This window comes from Emys orbicularis, chromosome 10 (genome assembly GCF_028017835.1).
Source record: "Emys orbicularis isolate rEmyOrb1 chromosome 10, rEmyOrb1.hap1, whole genome shotgun sequence".
Taxonomy (NCBI): domain Eukaryota; kingdom Metazoa; phylum Chordata; order Testudines; family Emydidae; genus Emys; species Emys orbicularis.
The window spans coordinates 17,627,166-17,651,328 of record NC_088692.1 but is presented as its reverse complement, the minus strand read 5'-3'; the positions used below and the strand labels follow the sequence as shown (position 1 = coordinate 17,651,328).

Below are 24,163 nucleotides of genomic sequence, written 5' to 3'. Positions count from 1 at the left end.
AGGGGGATGCATTATATGATAGGTCTTTTAGATCTCTCATATTTATAACGCTATAAAGATTTAAATTGCTGTAAAGTTATTGGTGATCACATGCATCTTCCTCTTACATCTGGTCTTTTTATTTTTATTTTTCCTAATACTGTGCTTATATGATGATATGGGAAAAAAATATTCAAATCAACATAATTGATACAAAAAATTGGGACTTTGAAAATGCTTTTATGTTGTACATTTTAGTGCCATTGGTAATTTGACATTTTTACCTTTGTGACTATATTTTTTCTAAATGCTAAGGTGCAAAGATAAGTGGGGGGGTGAGAGGGAGTGATGAAGAAATATATGCAGAATAGGCTGGATCTCTTAACTGTTTATTTCTAGACATTCTATCGTTTTGTTTTCTTTTTTTAATCAGTTTTTGTAAAGGAAATACATAGTTCACTGGTCTCCATTGAAACTCACTTAGCTCTTTTGTAAAAGCTGATGTTTTGTGACTAAGATATTACTAAGAGTTTAGTTTCTCACCATTATTGTTTTTGTTTTTGTTTTGTTTTGTTTTACTATGAACTGATAACCTCTTTGAAGTTGTTCAAGTATTAAAGAGATGAAAAATTGCCCAATTGGTTTGAAATACTGGATAATAAAATTAGGCTCCTTGAGGAAATCAAAATACTTAGATGATCTATGAATGCTTAAGATATTCTCTCTGATACACATGCTTGGTGTTAATAATTTAGAAACAATAGCTCAGTATCTTTAAGATGCTCATCACGTTAAATATTTACAAAAAATACACATTTATGATTGTTTCACTGCTCTGGCAAAAAAGTACAAGCTGTAAGCTCATTTAGTGGAAGTGAACATGCTTATTTCCCACTCTGTTCATTTGAAAGTAGCTGCAAAGGGAGCCTGCAATTCATTGCACCAGATATCTGGAGATGCATCAAGTAGAGTCCCAGTGTAAATTTTTTTTTCATATGAGGTGGTAAACTGCTGCTAGCTTCCTTTCAAGGACTGTTTATTGGCTTACAATGTAAACATTATTCAAAGAAGTTGATATATTCCAAAAACATGTGTTGTGAGCTGCTTGCAGTGTAGATCATATGTGGAAACTATTTGTAACAGCAAGTGTTTTCATCTAAATATTTGTCTTGGCAGTAATTCTGCTTAGATTAATTTATTAACACTGTTCTGATGCAATGAAAGTTTTTTAACTTTTTTTTTTTTTTAGTTTTTGATTCATCTATCTTCAAATAAAATAAAGCCTGTAGGACCTCCTATTAGTCAAAAAACAGTTGAAGTAAAACCTCTATCTAGGGCCTCATCATTGTAGTATCATATTGGATATATTCTACACACATTATGTACTATCATCTACAAATAATAAATGGCTTGGAGGGCAGTAGCTAGGAAACCTTACCCTAGAATAAAAATAGTTCCTGAGATTGTGCATATTGCCTGAAGCTAACATCACAACTGAAGGGACTATTGATTACCAGGTTTCTTTTATCCTTGCCCATCTTGATTCATTTCTGGGTACGGACCTGAGACTACTAATATTGTTAGTAGCTGATCTCCTTATAATGTATGGTGCCCATGCTGATTACATTAGATCCTTCAGCATTTCTTGTCACCACTGACCACAAGTATTGTTTCACTGCAAGGACCTTGCAAGAGTGAATGGGAGAATCTCTGCAGTTTCTGTGCTGCTGCTTAATAAAGTCACAGTGGGTAGTGCTGCATAGCTGCTCATCTTCCCTGAAGGGTGGTCTTCTCGCAGGAGATGAGCCTCTTGGAGTGAAGTGGAGTAGAAAGCTGTCATGCTGAGTGCTCAGTGATGCCAATGATGCCAAATGTAGACTACTGTCCACCTCTGGCAATAACAGCCAGCTGTTGGCCATGTCATCAGTTTCTAGGTAGATTTTTTTTTTCTTTAAAGTTGATATCCATTTGGTTTGGATACCTAATAATTCAGAGGCAACAAAGGAGTGAAAAATACCTTTACTTTGCAAATCTTCCGTACAGTCAGGAAAAATGAATGAACATTTAGATGGAAAACTTGTTTCAGCAGGTTTCACTGGATCAAGTCACAGTTAAATTTTGCCGTCTGCCTGCCTGGACTGAAAATGTAATAAATTAACAGTACTGCTTCTCCTAGACTGATTTTTCCATTGTTTTGTTTTAAAATATTATTTGTACTAGGGTAGCACTTAGAGGCCCCACCAGGTCTGGTTGCCATTGTGCTAGGCTCTGTACCGACATATAGCAAGAGATAGGCTAAGCCTCAGCCAGCTTACAGTCTTGCAGGCAAGATGCAACAGGCTGATGTGACAAATAGGATATGGAGAGAGGACAGGGAAGCCCTTAATACAATCATGTTTAGATTAGGCTGGCTGAGTGCACAATTCGTATGTGCAATAAGATAATCAGTAGTAGTAATCACGGCTTGGAAGTGAGTCTTACACACGATAAGGTGGTGTTTTTAGGGATTTTGATTGGGGAGGAAAAGGGGGTTCCTAGGTATAAGGGGTAACATGGGAGAAAGTAAAGGTGCTTGTGGGAGAAGTAGATGAAAGACTGATAAAGGCTGTTAAACGGCACAATAGAGTCAGTAAAACCAATTTCTTTAAATTTTTATTGGCCAGTGATTTTTTTTCCCCAACAAAATAATGGAAGGATGGCTAGCATAAGCTGCTGTTTTCTGCCTATCCTGGTTTAGTAAAGTAATTGAATAATCTGATTTAGCACAGAAACAGTTCAGAGGTTCTCTACTGATGATGCACAGTGTTCAATTGTATTAATTTGTAAATTACTCTTTTTTTGGGAGGGGAGAGGGGAGATGGCATGTGTGTTAAACAGTAGGACAACTGAATGTTAAAATTTGTATGAATTGGCCTTTAGATGAGGCCAGAGGCAGAGTGTGGTGAAGCTGCAGCAACCTTAGAAACTGAGAGACTGATGTAATGTTAATAGTCATCAGGAAAGGTTACATAAAGTCAGGATTGTTTTTCCAGCAGTGGATCCCCTTTGGAAAGCTGTTTAAGTTGGAAATGCTAGTAAAGGTTACAAAGGAAATGAACCATAAATCAGGAATGAATAGAGTTCAGAAAATGCTCTTTGAGTTTGGATGATTATGTCTTTTTGTAGCACCAGGGAATTAGCAATATTATTAAAAAAACAAATTGCCATGAAAAGTGTGGTGACCTAATAGTATTTTATCACAAGAAAATACAATACTATATTACAACGCCTTTGTTGAGAGGAAAACACAGAATATAAATGTAGTACCTATGGGATTGCTGAGTCAAAGGAAGATCCTAAGACATGGTTCTGTCAGACCATGTTTCCTGGAAACATCATTCTATCTTGTGATTTACTTAACCCTCCTACCCCCAAAAATCAACACCCTCAGTGGTCCCTGAGTAGTGTCATAGGAAAAGCATAACTACTTCTCACCCATAGGAACCCTCCTTCTACATGAAAATTTTGTTGCAGACAAATCCCTGCCTGATTCTAGGCCTGGGCATTAATTACATCTATATTTCAGTTACTGAAATATTATACCAATTCCTGTGGTAAGGGATGGAGGAAACAGAATGGCAATAAATTGGTGTTTAGAAAAGAGTGTGAATGAGGGAACACCTTTACTGGAGCTTCACTATTGCTGGATTACTCTGAATTTGAGATACTATTAAACATATTACTATTCCCAAACAGTTTCCTAACAGGAGTACAACATTATGAGCATACTAAAGGGCGGGAGCATACTTTATTCCCAGAATTAAACATTTGTCAATAGGGGGCAAAAACCCAGCCGCATCACAACACTAGAAGTAGCTTGGTTTAGGGCCAGATTGTGAGAGAACCTTGTTAGGGGAATGGAAAAGTACAGACAGAACTTTGCCTTCCACACTTCCATGCAACAGCTTGTACAGTAGCAGTACACCTCTACCTTGATATAACGCTGTCCTCGGGAGCCAAAAAATCTTACCGCATTATAGGTGAAACTGCGTTATATCGAACTTGCTTTGATCCGCTGGAGTGCACAGCCCCGCCCCCCCGCGGAGCACTGCTTTACCGCGTTGTATCCGAATTTGTGTTATATCGGGGTAGCGGTGTACTTGCTTCGAGGGAGTATCCTGTGTGCCCCTGGGGGGTGCGCAGTGCCCCAAAATGAGTAAAGGGAAGAAGGTCCGTGCTCATGGGTTCATTGCTGGGCATGTGAGTGTGTGGTGTGATAGTTTTTGTTTTCAGTACATATAGAAGGGATAACAAAGAATTACTGGGAAAGTAACTATGTACTGTTCACAAAACTCTCTTGGGAATATAAGGCAAATGAGATATATGATAAATTTAAAAGATTGCAGGAAACTTTCAGGTTTGACCTTGACAGAGTTAGAGACACATGATTATTGTGGAAAATTCCAGCCCCATCCTACTAATAATTTTAGATTCAGAGCAAATGCTGGTCTGAGTGAGAATTAGAAATCTTGGGGGCAGTTGTGTGTCTGTCTTTAAAGCTTTCTGTTCTCCACTAGACGTGTCAACATATTTAGTAGTTTGTTTTCTTGGTATGATAGTGGAAAGTCAGAACATATGGAAACTAATGTTCTCTTTGGGTACGTCTACACTGCAATAGAAGACCTGTGGCATGGCTGGAGCTGGCCCAGCATAAGCTGTCTTGGGCTGGAGGGCTAAAAATTGCAGTGTAGATGTTTGGGCTCAGGCTGGCGCCTGGGCTCTGAAACCTTCCCCCCTCATGGGTTCTCAGAGCCCCGGCTCCATCCTGAGCCCAAAAATCTATGCTGCAATTTTTAGCCCTGCAAACCCGAGACAACTGACCCGGGCTCTGAGACTTGGTGCCACAGGTTTTTATTGCAATGTAGACGTACTCTCATTATCAATTAGGTGAACCCATCTCACAATAAGAACAGGAGTACTTGTGGCACCTTAGAGACTAACAAATCTCACAATGAATATATTAAAATATACAAATTGAAGAGAGAATGCACAAATATTTTAATAGCGCTTTAATGTTGTCATCCTTAGATTAAGTGAACAAAGGTGTGTTGTGTGGTGGCTGCCCACAATGCGCTTGGATGCCCATAATGTGCTTGGATGTATCTGTTACCTGAGGGGAGAACTACGTACATACTTAACAGGCAACAGTGGAGATAGTTCTCTTGGGTCACAGGAGTGAAGAGTCTGGCTTTTCTTTCTTGTGAACTCTCTAGATCCTCTCTTGGTGAATAAAGCAGTGAGGCTGAAAGCACTATCCCACTTACGCTTGTTCTGTGTATTGTTCCAGTATGGTGATGCTTCAGCAGGTCGCTTCCTGAATGTTGGGAATAGAGTAGAAATTTTATTTTTAGACAGTTTTTCCCCCCTCTTAAACTGTATTCATTCCATTCAGTTGAAGACTGTCTCCTGATTGCAGGGGAAGGGCCATCCTGCAGCAGAAGGGACCTGGGAGGGTTTTCTACTGCTCCTCTTGGGGACATGGAGAATAGAGAGATTTCTTGTGCAGCTTTAGGGGTTTTTTGGTTTTTCAAGCGAGTGTATTGGAGAGGCAGACTTGTCCCTTTACTCCTCTCTTCCCACCCCCAAGCCTGCTTTTCTTCTGCAGTGGGAGCTGACTATCAGTAAACTTCTCCCAAAGATTTCTGCTCCAGCAGAGCTTATTGCTGTGTCCTACCATATATGTACCATATCTTGTATATTTTCTAAGTTGGTCACCATGTCATTTGATTCATATGCTGCTCCAGTAAAATGATATTTCACTTTTTGGCCCTATCTAAACTAGGAAATAGGCTGTGTTTAAACTATTAGCAAACGTGCCTTTAAACATGACTTTACACCTACCATTGACTCAGTTTAGCTCTTTAGTGTCCACCACTGTGTGTTTGTGTGTCTGTGATGTGGTTGACCACAGGTTTCCCTTTTATGGTTACCATGACCAGCAGACATGTTTTAAAAGGTCTTAAATTATGTTCTACTAGATGCAAGGTTGTGTTTAAAAATATGGTCGCTAGTATGTTTTTAACCATAACCTATTTCCTAGTTTAGATATGCGCTGTGCATATGCTGGGTATAGGTGCTCGGAAGACAGATTGTGATTAGCACCGTAGAAATGCTTTTAAATAAATATTTTTTTAAATAGGTGGCATTTTCCTTGTATTCCTCACTATCCTCTATCAGAGATCATTTGTCTTGCCTGAGTGAATGCAGAAGTCTTCCAAGGCCAACTGAAATGCTGCGCTGTGGATTTCTTAGCATGAGGGGAGACTGACTGATGGTGCTGCTGCTGACTCTCCTGAAATGGAGAATATCATGCTGATATTCTGCAGAGCCAAGTATCACAGTTTCAGGGTAACTGCACCTGTATTCCCCCTCCATGGTCCACTCCAGGAGTGCCCAGTGAGGTCTTGAGTCCCCAGCCATTGCTTGTCTCAGGGCAGGGACCCACGTCCCACTCCCTTCTGAATGGGGGGCTAACGGCTGCACAGCCACTGTCTGACACTGTGATATCCCCAGCAGGCCAGTCTGCCTAATGGCCAGCGTTGTGCTTTGCTTTCTCTCTGAGGGCTATGGCCAGTGTAGTGCCAGCAGTTACAAGTTACCACACAACTCTTTTTAAGCAACCACACTTATTCTTAAGGTACAAGCATTATAAAGAAAGCAGTTTTTAAAAAAGCAAGCCCCAGAACAGATTGAAATGCACACTAAACATACCAGCAGTCACCCAGCAGTCTTATAGGGTCATAGTAGGCCAAAGTCTTTCCAACCCTTCTGCAATGGTTGGGGTCTCCCTTGGAGGGAAGGTCCTGTCCATTTGCTGAATCAGAAAGAAGGCCCTGTATTAGTTTAAACTCATCTCCTTTTATACCAAAGCCCTTTCATTACCAGCTGGTCTTTGGAAAACCCAGTCTGAACCAGTATATGCAAACCTTCCGAGGGGATGGTACCCCGCTGCAGGTGTGCCTGAATGATTCACCTTAATCTCCCCTTCTGCCCCACTGTTTTTAGTTCCTGGAGGAGCTGTGGTAACCCACCCCTGCTGAGTTGCATGCAATCACTGACCCACAATGATACATAAGCCATTCAAAAACTTAATACAGTGTGGTCCTCAAAGATGCTGCATGTGATTGCAATATCTGTCACAGCAGGCATCATGCAGTGTTCTGTCAAATGATTCCAAAGTCTCTAGGCCTTTTTGTATGGCACTTCCCTTTGCTGATTCCATCACTGACTACCTTTAAATTGGGTAAACACAATTTTGTATCCTCCTGGTAAAGCTTTGTTCCTTTTTCTTTCTTTTCTAGTGTTCTAAACTTCTTTCGGACACAACAGTAATCCAGTTTTATCCAAGTAAATTTGTTCTAATTACAGATATACTTGATACATTTGGTAAGTACTTACAATGGACCTATGATGGATCCATTTTTATTAATTTTTTGTAATATTACAAAATATTCTAGAAATAGAACCTGTAAAGAGTTTTAAGGAGTTAACATCAACTGCTTTAAGGATTTAACTTTTACAAAAAATGTAGATAGTTTTACACAGTGTTCCCTGTCTGATCAGTCAAAGATATTAAGTACAAACCAACACATCCTGGAGAGAGAGAGAGAGAGAGAGAGAGAGAGAGAGACATGGATAGACATGTTTCTTTGGACTGTCCTCTCTCCCTTTGCTAGGCTTTACGTGATTTCTGGTCAGGTTATTGTATCTTTGGTTCCTTGAGATCCACTCTCTCTAGCTGTGTCCATTTTGGCTATTTAAAGATAGTGGTGCGGTTGTGATACTATTAAGAGGGATTTTCAGATCGTCTGTTAGCCAGCCATCTTCAAAATACGCAAAGATCTACCTGTCTCCTCAGTCATCCTTTGCTGCTGGAGCACTTACTAATTGCCCTCACTCTCAGACCATCTCAGACTTTCACTTTTTTCAGCTCCAGGTGCACCTCCGCTCTAGTGAGTTCCTAGATAGGTTTCAGGTTGGATTCCGGCTGCTTCTAGGCTTGAAACCTATTGATTAGGGGCACAAATAAACTCATGCTAGATATTGTTGGGGTCAGTTGGCTATCTTGGTGATGCTGGTCTTCTCAGCAGCCTTTAATATGATTGACTGTGGATGGTTGCTTTGGCAATTGAAGGATATACCTTTTGTGTCAGGAATTGTTCTCCATTAGTTCCTTAGCTATGGGAGTCAATTGCTGGTGATGGATAATGCAGAGTTCTTGCAGGATTTGTCTTATCTGCAAGTTCCTTAGCTTATGTCCAAAGCTTCTTAGCAAAGTCAAAGTATCATAAGTATAATGATATTCTGCACATCTTGTCCAGGGGCCTTACTGACTTCTGGTCTGGAGAGATGCTTAGATGACATTGCTGGCTGGACATGTCAGATCTTTCTCATCCTTAACTCATGGTAGGCGGAAGTGTTGCTAGGTATTAAGAATTGTTATGAGGAGTTTCTTCCCTTCCTTGATGCCTTTACTTACTGACTGAACATGTTTTAAAGTAGTGAACCAGGTGAAGAGCTCTAGTTTTATTTTTGTTTTTATCTTGCAGCAGCAACATAAGCCTTTGTAATCATAGGCTGTGTCAACTAAAGTAATTTCTTAGGATTGCTTCCAGCAGTTCTTCTCCCTCACTTACAGATAGTACAGAATGTACCAGCATGTCTGGTCACTGGATTGAGCAGCTGTGCATGGTGAACTGGTGATATCATTTTTAAGCTGGTCCTCTTGGGTTTTAAAACTTCTAATGAGGAGGAGCCTGGCAGTATTTTAGAGATTCTCCCTTAGTCTTGTCCTGGTGGGTTTCTGCTTTCTGACACTGTCCACTCCTTTAGGATTGGCGACCTCCTTAGGTCAGTGGGTGATTGAACCTTAGTGGTAGCATCCCCTGTGAATCTCTTTCCTCTCTGGGCAGTGTTGTTGTTTTTTTTTTATCCTCCCTACCTAATTTTGAAAACTGCCTCAAAACTTAATTTGGGTTATCTAATAACCATACAGTCTTGTTTCAATTCCATTCTACCTCTGTATAAGACTCCCTTGAGGCATCCCTAATGTGCCCATCACCATGGCATCTAAGTGTCTGGCTCAAAATTGGGACGCACTAAATCTATCCATAAAATACTCTACTCTCCACCCTCCCTTTATTTATCTGCTAACATTCAAATTACTAGATCTGTTTTTATCATCTGTCTATGAGAGTGCTGTACTTTAGTCCTTGTTTGGTGAAGGAAGGCTTATGCAAAAAATTGGGTCTTGAAATGTGTTCTGAAACCAAAATGATAGCATGTTGTTTTTTATTGTATTTGGCTTTGTATTGTCCATATTATGTTTGTCACTGTTTGCTTGGAGCAGTACCTTAAGTCTCTTTGCCAGGGTATGCAAAACACTATATGCTACGTTTGATTAATGATGTTTATATTTTCATTAACTGATTCTTCAGATTTTCATGTGGTTCTCTTATTTATAACAATTTTAAGTAATATCAAATATTTAACCTAAAATAGTTGACTGTCCCTTTAATGCTGTGTTTGGGCTCAGAATATTTTTCTGTTTTGTGTTTCTATATTACTAATAAACATGTTTAATTTAGATTCCTAACAAAAATAAGTAAGTACATTACTTTGCGGCTTGTTTTAGAAATGTATTAGTAATCAAAGTAACTTCTGAAAGCCAACAATCAGTTCTGTTGCAGGATAATATATTGTTTCACAGAATAACCTTGAAAGATGAATAATCATAAATACATACAATGTGCCATAATACAATGAGTACCACTAAAGTAAAGTCATGAGATAAACATCATTTGTTATGGCTGTATGAATTACCAGTTGTAGAAAACTAAGGACTCTAGGGAGGAAAATAATTGAGATGATTAAATAGTTGGCTATGTTTTATTATTACATAAACAATTGTCTCAGTTGGCTGTCTTCTCCTAGGGAGAGTACATTCACAACAAATACAAGATTAATTCTGTGGAGTTTCAATACTCATTTTGCCTTATAGGTAGATGCTCACACAAATGCAAAAGAAAGAAATATAATTTCAAGGATAACTGGAGATGATGCATCTCTCTGGGTCAGATCGCTAGGTAGTCTCTTGCCATCAGTAAAGCATTTTAAATCAAGTAAATCTATTGATATGGCAGCTATATTAGATTTGGTTTTTGTGAATTATCAACATGATGAAACATTCATCAGCCACACTAAAGTCTGTGGAAATGCCTTACAGATTGCCACTAGCCTGGTCTCGACATGTAAGTCTAAGCAAGCAGGAAAAGAACTGGAAAATATTGTTGTCTGGACACAGTTGCTTTTTAAATCCTTATTTGATAATATAAATGTTTTATGCTTAAAACTTCCTGATTCTCTATTGAGGTATAAATAATAATCCTCTCTTAAAGCTCTTGGAGGGAGGTGGAGGTGGTTTGCTTAATGACCATAACAGTAAGCAAATTTAGGATGAGTTGGAAAATGTAAAGTTGTAATTTCACTAACTTTAAATTGTTATATTCCCAGTCAGATCCAGTGCTTGGATTTGCAGATAATAGCAGCATATTGCTCTTGTCAGTGGCTTATGCCCTGTCTCCCTTCTGGAGCCATCTCATTTGACCCTGTTCTTAGTTGGCAGGAAATCGAATTAGGGCTCAGTATTTAAACACAGTTCCAGTTAAGCCAGCTTCTAATGCGGTATGGATGGGCATTTCTAAGTTTGAACATGATTTGACTCCATCAGCTCACTGACTGGCTAAACTATGTGAAACTGGCTTAGCTGGGACAAAGTTCAAACACAGTTCGTAGCTCCATTGTAGATGGGGGAGCCGCCTTTGACACAGGGCAGATGGGAAGCTCTTAATTTTCCCGTACTATATTTTCATATTCTTTTAATTCACGAAGAAACCTGACTCCTGAGGTCAAGAAGGAGATTCTCATTAATTAAATTAGGTGCTCTGTTTATCCACTCCATAAGTAGTATGTAGGACTCCAAAAGTAGACGAGTTAAACATAGGGTGACCAGAGAGCAAGCGTGAAAAATCGGGACAGGGGCTGGGGGGTAATAGGCACCCATAGAAGACAAAGCCTCAAATATCAGGACTGTCCCTATAAAATCGGGACATCTGGTCACCCTAGTTAAACATTTAGGCAAACAATAATACAGACAGATTAGATTAGGTACATCATTCTTCAAACAATGCTTCAATGGAAGTGTTTTATTTAAAAAAAAATCTAAACACATTTCTTTCAATCTCCAAAAGGAAAAAGGTGCACTTTCTTTGTGTGTTTAACAATGAGAGGCTAAAACAAAACTATGGGAAAGGTCAAGATCTCTAAACTTGGAAATCTAAAACTATATCTTAGGTTAAAATAGTGTGTTACGTAATGTTTCAGGAAATTATCACTCCATCACCTAACGGCTTCCTAAACCTTAACAGTATTTCATTCCATCTCTTCCTGTATGTGGAAGAGTTGAACTATAAAAGCTTTCTTTAATTGGATATAGACTATGAAATGATCAAAATGTTTTTGCTGAATTATTTAATCTAATTGATTAAAAATTATTAATAAAAATAATCTTGGATTTCTTTAATAGTGTGGAACTGATTTATTACAGCCTTTAAACTTGAAACGTATTGTTGGTGTTTAACAGGATGTGCTGTGACACAGATGCAGTTGTTTTTCCAGGTTTTATTTCTCCTTTGTGTCCTTTTCTACTTATTGACAGTTGCTAACAATAATACAGGATCCCTGCTCAGTGAAGAGGGGGGCACCAAAAGTTATTTCCTGGTCAACAGGAGATGGTTGGAGTAATCTGACCTATCTACTGCCTCTGCTCTTAGTGGAACTAAGCCAAAGAAATTACAGCATGCAAAATCAGTGCAGACCTTCAAATCTCTCAGATTCACTAGATGGCAGCATAATATAATGGAGTTCAAGGAAGTCTTTGCAGATGAGATTCCTGGGCCCTGTAGAAAACCATCATTATTTCACAATTTGCATTTTGCAATTTGCTAAAGATTAACTTCTTATTTTCTTGGCAGGAAAACTAGTATATGAAAGAATTTTATCCATGTGTCTGGATAATCGTGTCTCTTTACCAGGTAACTTTGTGCCTGCCTTGTGCTGCTATTCTTGTAGAAATGTGTAAATTTACCATGTTTACCAAGCTAGGTTTGGGATTGTGAGGAATTTCAACAATACGTATCCTGAAACAAATTCAGTTTTGCTTCCAAGCTTTATAAAAGAAAAACACATGGGAAGACTTTAGTGCATACCTCGATTCCTATGGGGGAGAACTAGAGTTTTTAAATGGGGCCAAGCCAATGGTGGAGTAGAAAAATATGACCTGGTTAATGTCCTCTGAAAAGAAATTAGTCTGCTTGTGTTTGCTGAGTTTGGATTTAGTTGCTGTTCCTAGTTTTTAAACAAGGGAAAATGTCCATAACAGGTTACTTTAATCACTCCCATAACTTTACATAAGTTTACTTCCTAACTATAGATAACCCAACATAAAACTTGTCACAGTAAAATGTACTCGTTTCCAGTTTTAATGGTTCTGAACATTAGCAGGGTCTGTTTGTGGGGCAGGGGAGGGTGCGTAACTTCTAGGGCAGGAGGAAGTGGAAGACAACAGTTGGGAGACAGCTAGGGTGGGACTACTATTCCCACTAACTCCAATTCTAAAACAAGGAAAAAAACCTGTGTCCTCTTCCCTCCTCACACTCTCGTATGCTGAGCTGCTTCCTACAGTTTTTCAGCATGCTTATAACATGATTTTATCTGTCTGCACAGATAAAAAATAAACCATATTACCACACTGTTTGGCCACAACCATGTTTAAATATGGTTATTTTCATGTTGTAGATGAGCCCCTCCAAATTTCGTTATAAAATAAAAGTATTTACCTTTTGATTTCATCACAAACAGCTTGCAATACTAAACCAGTAGCATCGTGAGAAACAAGTCAGTAATAATATTTTCTTTGGTGAGCTTTCTTTTTTCTCATTGCTATTTAACACTCCACCCCCTAAGAACAGCTCTCTCTGGGTGAAGCAAGAGTCAAAATATCTTGGAAAGAAATCTTTACCAGCAATGATATCAGGAATGAAATTTTCCGGTAACATACACACACACACACACACACACTCACAATTTCTTATGCAGAACCCTGCCTTGAGCAGCTGTATGAAATGAGAACAAAGTCATTGGTATTTGTACTCATTCTTTCTGTTCCAATAAGGTTAGAACTTCTGATTTAGCACCAGAGTTCTCTGCCTCCAGGAAACCAAACTACAGTGTAGCTCTTGCTCATTGAAGGATACCTGAGTTATGTTTATCTGTGAGGGCACAATTGCAATGCTTTTGTGCAATGAATTTAATTTGTTCAGCATTTGCTAATGAAACCAATATATTATAGAAAAGAACCTGTCAACAAAGCTGATTTTCCTTTAAGTGGTAATCATTGCCTTTACTTTAAGCAGATGATCAAAGTGTATTTCCAGTATGTTCAAGATCACTAATTCTGTGATGACTTTTTGCTATAGTTTGAGGGATTAGCATTTTGAGGGTTGTGTTAATATCAACTATGTTCGGGTTAGCACTATTCTTAACTGACTTGGCAGTTACAGCACACTTGAAATAAAGACGTCACATTCCCATAGTGCTGTGTTATGTAAAAAGCCTCTAGCTGTGGGGGGTGGGGAATTGCACTGTTTCTCTAAAATTTCGACACAGGCTTAGTGTTCTGAGGAACAACAACAAGCACAGCAGCAGAATAATAAGTAGAAATGGAAAAGAAAATTCTGCTTCCAGTCAATTTCATTAAAATGCTTTTGCTTGTACATATATTTCCTGGTTCCTGACAGAAGGGCATGCAGATTATGGATAGAACTTTGTTCCTTCACCGTTGTTACTAAAATTGTAAGTCCAGTGGACAAAATTGGGGGAAGAAAAAGCAAAGGTCAACCACTGCTTGCTTAATATTGACTAATACATACCTTGGAGTGAGAAATATCTGTCTAAAGCTGTGTAGATAGAGAAGAGCCCTTTGAAATACTTTGCATATACTGCAAAAAGCTGATTCATCAAAAGGTGTAAGTTACAAAGATTGAAATATAAACAGACACAGAACAGAGAAATGAAGTCTTCTCCCCTGAGAGGACTGTGCCTGTGCTTTTTAAGATTACTAGGTTGGTGAAGATGCCACTTTTTTAATGGTTTACTGTGAAACATCAGGGTGCAAATTAAACAGACAGCAAGCTCCAAATGGGGTGGTTGTGCAAATAAAGGTTCCAGTCTTACTGCAAATTACTGTTAAGATTGCTTTGAACTAATGGTAGCAGGGACAGACTCATAGTCTTCAAGGGTGGTCACAATCTTGCAAATATCTTGGGACCCAGTGGAAGATCTGCACTGAGGACTTCTGGGTTTGGGGCCCTTTACCTGGTAAAGTCCCAGCTCAGTGCCAAAGATTCTCCTTCCTCCTCCTCCCCCCACTTTTTAAGCAGGATGATTCTGGGAGGAGATAGGAAGGCCAGAGAGAGAGGCTGGATAATACTGCAACATAGAAATTATAGAGATGTAGGGCTGGAAGGGACCACAAGAGATGTCTAGTCCATCCCCCCCCATGTCGAGGCAGGATTAAGTATGCCTATCCCATCCCTGACAGAAATTTGTCTAACCTTTTCTTAATAATCTCCAGTGACAGAGATTCCACAACCTCCACACTTAACCTGTTCCAGTGCTTAACTATACTTAAAGTTAGAAAGATTTTTCTTAATATCTAACCTAAATATCCTTTGCTACAAATTAAGCAGATTACTTCTTGTCCTCCCCTTAGTGCACACAGAAAACAATTGATCACTGTCCTCTATATAACAGCCCTTAACAGATTTTGAGTATTTTTATCAGATCCCTACTCATTCCTCTGTTCTGTAGGCTAAACATGCCAGTTCTTTCAACCTTTCCTCAGAGGTCAGGTTTTCTAAACCTCTTATCATTTTTGTTGCTCTCCTCTGGACTCTCTCTAGTTTTTTCACATCTTTCTTAAAGTGTGGCACCCAAAATTGGATACAATGCTCCAGCTGAGGCCTCACCCATGCTGAATAGAGCAGAACTATTACCTCCCATGTCTTAAATGTGACACTGCTATTAACACCTCCCAGAATATTTGCCTTTTTTGCAACAGAATCACATTGTTGACTTACATTCAGTGCCCATATAGCTATGTCTGTTGCCACTTTCTGTATCCAAGATTTGTTGGGAGGGAAGTGGAGGGTATTCATCTTGTATAAGCACAAGTATAGGTATCAGCAAAAGGATGGGTCTGGAATTATCCATCACTAGTTAGCATTTCCCATGAAGCTGAATTTGATTAAGGATTTTGCACTTTTGTTACAGCTCTCAAATTTAACAGTGGCGGTATTATGAGGCTTCCATTTCTAGATTATTAAACACTCCATTGGCATATAGACATTTCCTTGTCAGCATTATTATTCAACGTGTGTCAAAGAGTACCTTTCCTTGAAATGTGGAGTATTCCACCAATATTTGGCAATGCAGCTGCCACACAGAGCAAGTCTGCCTTTTTTTTAACTTTATGTCAGTAATGATGAAACTGTTTGAAAGTATTGTGTGCCAATGGTGTAAAACCAGCAGGGTTTGGGGGTACTTTAAAAATTAAACTATAGGGAATCTTACAAGTAAATTTGTAAGACTTCAGACAGAGACCTCAGTCTGTGTCAGGAACACTGCATATTCATTGTAATGTGTTCGTAGATCTTGGTCCTTAAGTGTTAGGTTTGCTTGTTGGTTCAGAACTTTGACTCTGGGTGTTTGCTTCTGGTAATGTTGGTTGATGTCTCGCAAATTATTTTTTTTATACACCTGAAGTAAGCTAGGCAACATCTTTGTTAGATGAGTAAATTGAGACACAGAAGTTCAGTGGCTTGTCTGAAGTCACACACTGGGCTCATGTCCTATCTGGTAATAGAGCTCAGGAGTTGTGACTGCCAGTCACAGTTTTTAACCACTGAACTAGACCCCATTCCCTCCCTAATGACTTGAGAGAGTTTAATTTTAACCAACAGGATTTCAGTATGCAGGTTAAGAAAGTTTGGGGTGTAGCCCAGTGGGCTAGCTTGCCTTTATTATATTAACTGCTTTGCATTCTATTCTGCTTTTATTATATTCAAAAGTAATTCAAGGAACCTACAGGCCTGTATCCTGTAAGACAGGAGTGGGGAACCTTTTTTCTATCAGGGGCCACTGACCCACAGAAAAAATCAGTCGCGGACCCCACACAGCCCGTGGGGGGGCACGGAGGCTCAGGGCTTCCCCCCCACAGCAGGGTGAACCAGCACTCATGGCTCCAGCCCTGTGGTGGGGTGGGTGGGGTGTGGAGGCGCGGGGCTTTCCCTAGGCTCCAGGGTGGGGCCAGAAATGAGGGGTTCAGGGTGTGGGAGGGGGCTCCAGGCTGGGACATGGGGTTGGGGTGTGGGAGGGGACGAGGGCTCCTGCTAAGGGTGTGGGCTCTGGGGTGGGCCTGGGGATGAGGGGCTTGGGGTGCTGGAGGGGGCTCCGGGCGGGGGCCAAGGGATTTGGAGTGTGGGAGCTGACTCAGGGTTGAGATTGGGGTGCAGGAGGAGGTTCAGGGTGTGGGGTCTGTGAGGGAGTTTGAGTGTGGGAGGGGATTCTGACCTGGGGCAGGGGGTTCAGGGTGCGAGCTCTGTCCGGCGCTTACCTCAGGCGCCTCCTGGTCGGTCGCGCAACGGTGCTAAGGCAGGCGCCCTGCCTGCCCTGGCTCTGTGCTGTTCCCAGAAGTGGCCCCCATGTCCAGTCCCTAGGCGGAGGGGCCAGGTGACGCTGTGTGGTGCACGCTGCCTGTGCCTGCAGGCGCTGCCCCCACAGCTCCCATCAGCCATGGTTCCCGGCGGATGGGAGCTGCGGAGCCAGCACTGGGGGTGGGGGCAGTGCGCAGAGCTTCCCTGATCGCCCCAGCTCCTAGGGGCTGCAGAGACGTGTGTCGTTTCTGGGAGCTGCATGGAGCTGACTGGACTTTTAATGGCCTGGCAACCCCAGCTTCCCCCTGCAGCAAGGCGAGCCGGCACTCATGGCTCTAACCCTGCAGGGGTGCGCCGAGACCTGGGGCTTCCGGCCCACAGTGCGGAGACTTGCCATGGCCCGGATGAAATGAAGAAGCAGGCTGGCAAGTTAGCATAAGGCTTGAGGCCTATGAACTTTGACAGATAAGTGGCCCAACTGAAACTCCAAGTATTGAGGGGTGACAGGTTCTTGTCCCAAAATCAGGCCCAGTATTATTCAAATTATTGTATAGTTGGGAACCCCAATGTGCACAGTTGCAACATTCACACTATAGGAACTCCTCTATATTTACAAATAGTTTATTACTATATTTACCACAGTCACAAACACCCAACTCAGTAAGATAGATAAAGTTGCTGCAGAATGTACATCTGCACATCCATATACTCACACCATCCCTTGTAGAGTGACCTGAAATGTTAGCCATCATCTTCCTCATCACCATCACCTTCCCCCTCATTACCAGTGGCCATCATTCTGGCACCTCCCAAAGACTACATCTCCTTCCGCTTCTAGGCTGCGATGCGACTTTTATATGTTATGCTGATGCCACTATGTTTGATGCATATTCAGTAGGAGATTTTTTCCCCTTTTTCCTTATTTGTATATCCTCACCTTACTAATGTTGGAGTGTCCTCCGAACGGTTAGTATATCAGTGATCTCAATTTATTATTACACCTCTACCTCGATATAATGCTGTCCTTGGGAGCCAAAAAATCTTACCGCGTTATAGGTGAAACCGTGTAATATTGAACTTGCTTTGCTCCACCGGAGTGCGCAGCCCCGCCCCCCCGGAGCACTGCTTTACCGCGTTATATCCAAATTCGTGTTCTCTCGGGTGGCGTTATATCAAAGTAGCGGTGTATATACATCAATTCGTTACCATGGCCCTCTTGTGGTTAGGTATCTGCGGATATAGCACATGTACCTGTTATTAATCAGTTGAGAAAAGTACTAGTGTACTAGAGACAAAGAAACAGCTGAGGAAAAAGAGGAAGTCCCTGGTGAGTTGCAGTGTTTCTGACTAGCATCAAATTCTGACTGAGAGATTAGTTAAATTAGTTCCTATCCCGGGTAGGGAGATTGTTCCCGTGCGCCCATCGGGGTCCCATCTGTGGGGGCTAATCTGTAGCCCGATCTATAGATTTATGTATTAATTGTATTAATTTCTTAAGAATCCCCAGTTATCTCTTTGAGGGTTGACGGGGGCAACACTTCTTGTTCTAGTCACAATCCCACTACTCAAAAAGTGAGATTTTTAGGCTTCTACAGGGGAGGAGGTTAGGGGTTGCCAGGTGTCCGATTTTTTTTGACCAGGAAGCCCGGCTGAAAAGGGACCCTGGCGGCTCTGGTCAACACTGCTGACCAGGCCATTAAAAGTCCGGTTGTCGGCGCAGGTAGGCCCCATACCCAGCTCCACGCGACTCCTGGGAAGCTGCTGGCATCTCCCTCTGGCTCCTAGGTGGAGGGGCGATGACGGGGGCTCTGCGCACTGCCCCAGCACCAGCTCAGCAGCTCCCATTGGCCAGGAACTGTGGCCAGTGGGAGCTGAGGGGCCGATGCCTGTATGCATGGGCAGAGCCATGTGGTCGCGCCTCCGCTTAGGAGCCGGATGGAGATGTTGCTGCTTCCGGGGAGCCCGCATCCCAAACCCCCTCCTGCGCACCAACCTCCTGTCCCAGCCCTGAGCCCCTCTCCTGAACCCCAAACCCTGGCCCCAGCCCAGAGCCTGCACCCCCAGCCGGAGCCCTCACCCCCCACACTCCAACCCTCTGCCCCAGAGCACTCTCCTCCACCCCAAGCCCCTAATCTCCAGCCCAGAGTCCGCACCACCTCCTGCACCCCAACTCCCTGCCTCAGCCCAGAGCCCCCTCCTGCACCCTAAACCCCTCATCCTTCTGCACCACCCCAGAGCCCGCACTCGGAGCCCTCACCCCCGTCGTACCCCAGCCCAGTGAAAATGAGTGAGTGAGCGAGGGTGGGGGAGAGCGAGCGACGGGGGTGTGTGTGTGGAGTGAGAGGGGGTGGGGTCTTGGAGAAAGGATGGGGCAGGGGGTGGGGCAAGTTGGCAACCCTAGAGGAGGTGAGAGTAAGGAGCAGGAGGGTGCGAGAGGACAAAAGCAGAGAGGACAATAAAGAGCAGTATTTCTCAGCTCTTCTGTATGAGAATTTCATAGAAGTTACGTTTCTAGCTCTAAAATAACAACATATATTATGAGCTATTGGGTTGACATCAGGAATTAGACCAAATGAAATAAATCAATATTACTATAAAATAGAAGTGGAGCTCTGGTTACCCAGCATTGCTGCTCACTCTGGGTTTGCAGTCAAGCAGTCGTCCGTATTGCTGGAAAGAAGATCCTAGAATTACATTGTCCAGTTCATTACCGTATGTTTAACTTCTTTTTAAAAGGAAATACTCAATGTGCCCTTTTAAATAAATGTAACTAATGTAATTTAATTCAGACCTAAATGTAATATGCTTGGCTCTGGCTTTGTTTTTACAGATAATTTTACTCCAGAAAGTGTTAATGATACTGCCAAAGAAACCTGTTTAAACTGGTTCTTCAAGATTGCTTCAATCAGAGAGCTCATTCCCAGATTGTATCCTTTTCAAATGAGTTTGACTGTCAAAATGGTACACTATTATGCCTGAAGTTTTGAAAGGAATTAAAGTAATATGAGAACGCAGTGAAGTTTATGTTGAAAATCTAAACAATGATTATCACCTCAGGTTTTAGTCTGAAAATATCTGTCTATCTTACGTACTTACATGCCCCCCATCACAACAGTATTTAAATACCTCTCAATCTTTAATGTATTTATCTTCACCAACACCCCGGTGAGGTAGTGAAGTACTGTTATTACCATCTTTTTAACAGATGGGGAACTAACTGAGGCACAGAGAGGCTAGGTGACTTGACCCAGGTCATACAGTCAGATTGTGATGGAGCAGGAAATTGAACCTCAGTCTCCCAAGACATAGGCTAGTACCCTAACAGCTGGACCATTTTTCTCTTCAAAATAGGAAGGCAAATGGAGCTCACAATTGTTTTATTATAATTGTACAATTTTTGTTACTATAGTGTCTGTCCAGGACCCCATTGTGCTGGGCACTATAGAAACAGAACAAGACAGTCCCTGCCCCAGGTTTTGCATTGAGAGTGAATTCCAACTTGGACTAAATCTTAATTGTGTAGTAGTTGAATCAGAAATCCAAGTGTCTATAGGGTTTTAATGGTAACACAAAAACAACAAGGAGTCTGGTGTCACCTTAAAGACTAACAGATTTATTTGGGCAAAAGCTTTCGTGAGTAAAAACCTCACTTTTTCAGATGCATAGAGTGAAAGTTACAGATGCAAGCATTATATACTGACACATGGAGAGCAGGGAGTTACTTCGCAAATGGAGAACCAGTGTTGACAGGGCCAATTCAATCAGGGTGGATGTAGTCCACTCCCAATAATAGATGAGGAGGTGTCAATTCCAGGAGAGGAAAAGCTGCTTCTGTAATGAGCCAGCCACTCCCAGTCCCTATTCAAGCCCAGATTAATGGTGTTAAATTTGCAAATGAATTTTAGTTCTGCTGTTTCTCTTTGAAGTCTGTTTCTGAAGTTTTTTTGTTCAATGATAGTGACTTTTAAATCTGTAATAGAATGACCAGGGAGATTGAAGTGTTCACTTACTGGCTTTTGTATGTTACCATTCCTGATGTCCGATTTGTGTCCATTTATTCTTTTGCGGAGGGACTGTCCGGTTTGGCCAATGTACATGGCAGAGGGGCATTGCTGGCACATGATGGCATATATAACATTAGTGGATGTGCAGGTGAATGAGCCCTTGGTGGTGTGGCTGATGTGGTTGGGTCCTCTGATGGTGTCGCCAGAGTAGATATGGGGACTGAGTAGGCAACGAGGTTTGCTACAGGGATTGGTTCCTGGGTTGGTGTTTCTGTGGTGTGGTGTGTAGTTGCTGGTGAGTATTTGCTTCAGATTGGGGGGTTGTCTGTAAGCGAGGACTGGCCTGCCTCCCAAGGTCCGTGAGAGTGAGGGATCATTTTCCAGGATAGGTTGTAGATCGTGGATAATGCTCTGGAGAGGTTTTAGCTGGGGGCTGTATGTGATGGCCAGTGGTGTTCTGTTATTGTCCTTGTTGGGCCTGTCCTGTAGTAGGTGATTTCTGGGTACCCGTCTTGCTCTGTCAATCTGTTTCCTCACTTCCCCAGGTGACTTCCAAAATTTCTGGTAACCCCATATTGATCTTCTCCTCCCAGCCCTTTCTTCTCCCTTTTTATATTGACCCCTTTAGTTTAGTTTTGTTTGGATTCTGAGCTTTGAAGTGTTTTCGAATTCTTTGAATCATGTGGTACTGAGTGCCGTGGTGGTGCGGGGCGTGGCAGCACATGATGATGATGATTGTTTATTAAGTTGAGTTTACATGCTATAAACTGGACATATTTGAAAACTAAATGGGAAAGCTATAAAAGCCACAAAACAAGTAGTGCAGTTAACGATATTAGGTGTTAGAATACCCTTACCATGTGGTGCCCAAGAGAAATTCATTTCATAGCCAGGGAGTTGTCACAGTTCAGGGCAACTGTACTTGTATTTCCCCTCAGTGGTTTAGCAAGGGCACCCACTCTTGGCCTTCAGCTCCCCAGCTGTTTCCTCTCTTGGGTGGAGACTCGTGTGTGTCTGTCTGTCTGTCTGTCTGTCTCTCTCTCTCTCTCTCTCTCTCTCTCTTCTGACTGGGATAGTCTCAGATTGCACAGTTCCCCTGCCTTCACTGTGTAATTCCAGCACAGAGAGGTTGCACAAGGGTACCTGCTTGCTCTCTCTTCAGAGATGGATAACAATGTAATTGTTAGAGAAGTTACCATGCAGCTCTTTCTAAGCAAGCCTACTTTATTCTTAAGATATGAAGCATTACAGAGCAATCATATTAAAAACAATAAAAGAATTTACACGCACACTAATAAGCTTACCAGTGTTCATCCCAGCTCTCACATGGACTCTGGCAAGTCCAGTCTTTTAATACCCCATCCAAGGGTCATCCTTATGGTTACAAGTTCATCAGAGCATCCCGACTCAGAACAAGCCCCCAGTCTTATGAGGCCTCATAGGCCAAGTCTTTCCAATCCTCCCCTAAGGACTGAGGCCCTGCGTGGACCAGGAGTCCTTTTGTTGGAGCAGGAAGAAGGCTGGAGACAGGTTAACCCCTCCCCAGACTTTTATCCAAAAGTATTTCCTTTGTCTGTTAGTCTCTGGAGATTCCAATCTGAACCAGTATATGCATCTCTCTCCAGGGGCTGACTTCAAAGGGTTGACAATGGAGGAAGTACATTAGCATTCCTCCTCCCTACTAGAAAAGGTACATACACTGCCACATAGGGTTGCCAACTTTCTACTTGCACAAAACCGAACACCCCTGCCCGACCCCTCCTCTGAGCCCCACCCCTTCTCCGAGGCTCCACCCCCACTCCCTCCCTCTGTCGCTCACTCTCCCCACCCTCACTCGCTTACTCATTTTCACAGGGCTGGCTCAGGGGGTGTTGGTGTGTGGGAGGGGGTGAGGGCTCTGGTGGGCTAGGCATGTGGGATTTGGGGCGTAGGAGGGGGCTGAGGGGTTTGAAGTGTGGGAGGGAGCTCTGGGTTGGGGCAGGGGGATGGGATGTGTGAGGGCTCTGGATGGGGGTGCAGACTCTGGGGTGGGGCTGGGGATGAGGGGTTGGGGTATAGGAGGGTGCTGTGGGCTGGGACCGAGGGGTTCGGATGATGGCAGGGGTTTGGGGTGCGGGAGGAGGTCAGGGGTGCAGGCTCTGGGCGGTGCTTACCTCAAGCAGCTCCTGGAAGCTGTGGCATGTCCTCCCTCTGGCTCCTACGCGGAGGTGCGGCCTGGTGGCTCTGAGTGCTGCCCCGTCCACAGACGCTGCCCCCACAGCTCCCATTGGCTGTGGTTCCCGGCCAATGGGAGCTGTAGAGCTGGCGCTTGGGGTAGGGGCAGCATACAGAGGTGTAGGTGCTGGAGGGGGGACATGCCGCTGCTTCTGGAAGCCATGTGAAGCCTGCCTTAGCTCCATTGCCCTGCTGACCGGACTTTTAACGGCCTGGTCAGCAGTGCTGGCTGGAGCCGCCAAGGTCCCTTTTCGACCGGGTGTTCTGGTCGAAAACTGAACACCTGGCAACCCTACTGTCACAACAACACATTTAATGTACATACAGTGTACCCCAAATGGGGTTAAATTAAACCTTATTGAATTAGGGCTATCTTAATTCCATAAGGTTTGCTCAGTATATTACAGGATATTTTCAGTCTGTCACAGGAGTAGTTTTGTTTTTCTTACAAGGAGTACATCTTGGAATTTTTTTCCTTAACTTGGTTTTGTTGTAGCTATGTGGAAGCAGCAATATTGAAATGCAACAAGTTTCTGTCCAAAACGTAAGGCTAACATGCAGTTAATAAATATGGATAGCCAACGAATGTGTACATGTTAAAGTAGTATGTAGAGAATTAAGTATGCAAGTTCCATTATCAATAATGGCAGGAAGCTTCTGTGCTTTTGGAGGGGGCAATATTGATTGCTTTGGGCTCCTGATAGGAATCCCATCAAGGTAGAATATTAGCACAGCTGATGACATACTGATGCATCCACTTTAGAGCACTTGCATAACTGTAGTCTGAATGGAAGGTCAAGCATTTTGGGGGGAGGAGGAGGGGTTTACAAAACTGAAAGGAAAGCAAAATTGATGGGAGGTGGCTGAAGGTAAAGGAGAGGGTAACACAGCGAGAGAAATAGGTAGGTCAGTAACCAGGCTAAAAGCAAGGTGGGGAAAAAAGGCAGAGGCAATGAGCCTGGAAAGCAGCTGGGGAATAGGCTCCAAGCAGAACGGAATCGATATTGTTTTAAAAATAGCCCTTCAAGACTAATGGGCCTTTTCAGTTAATTGCTAAAATGAATACTATAATCTCAATGGCTCTACAATGACAGCTTGATTATTTTTGGGCCTCCCAGAATGGGCCTGATCACACTTTTGCCAGTGCAGGTGTGT

At 42.5% G+C, this 24,163-nt stretch overlaps 1 protein-coding gene across 5 annotated transcripts in view; it reads left to right on the top strand.

The window, feature by feature from the left end:
• Positions 1-24,163, top strand: part of VPS35L (VPS35 endosomal protein sorting factor like) — a 117,627-nt gene that overhangs the window by 13,870 nt on the left and 79,594 nt on the right. For all 5 annotated transcript variants that reach the window (XM_065411877.1, XM_065411876.1, XM_065411875.1 and 2 more), the window contains exons 8-11: positions 7,320-7,404; positions 12,051-12,110; positions 19,621-19,717; positions 23,505-23,552. In XM_065411877.1, coding sequence (XP_065267949.1) covers positions 7,320-7,404; positions 12,051-12,110; positions 19,621-19,717; positions 23,505-23,552 — 290 coding nt within the window. The remainder of the gene's footprint in view (positions 1-7,319; positions 7,405-12,050; positions 12,111-19,620; positions 19,718-23,504; positions 23,553-24,163) is intronic.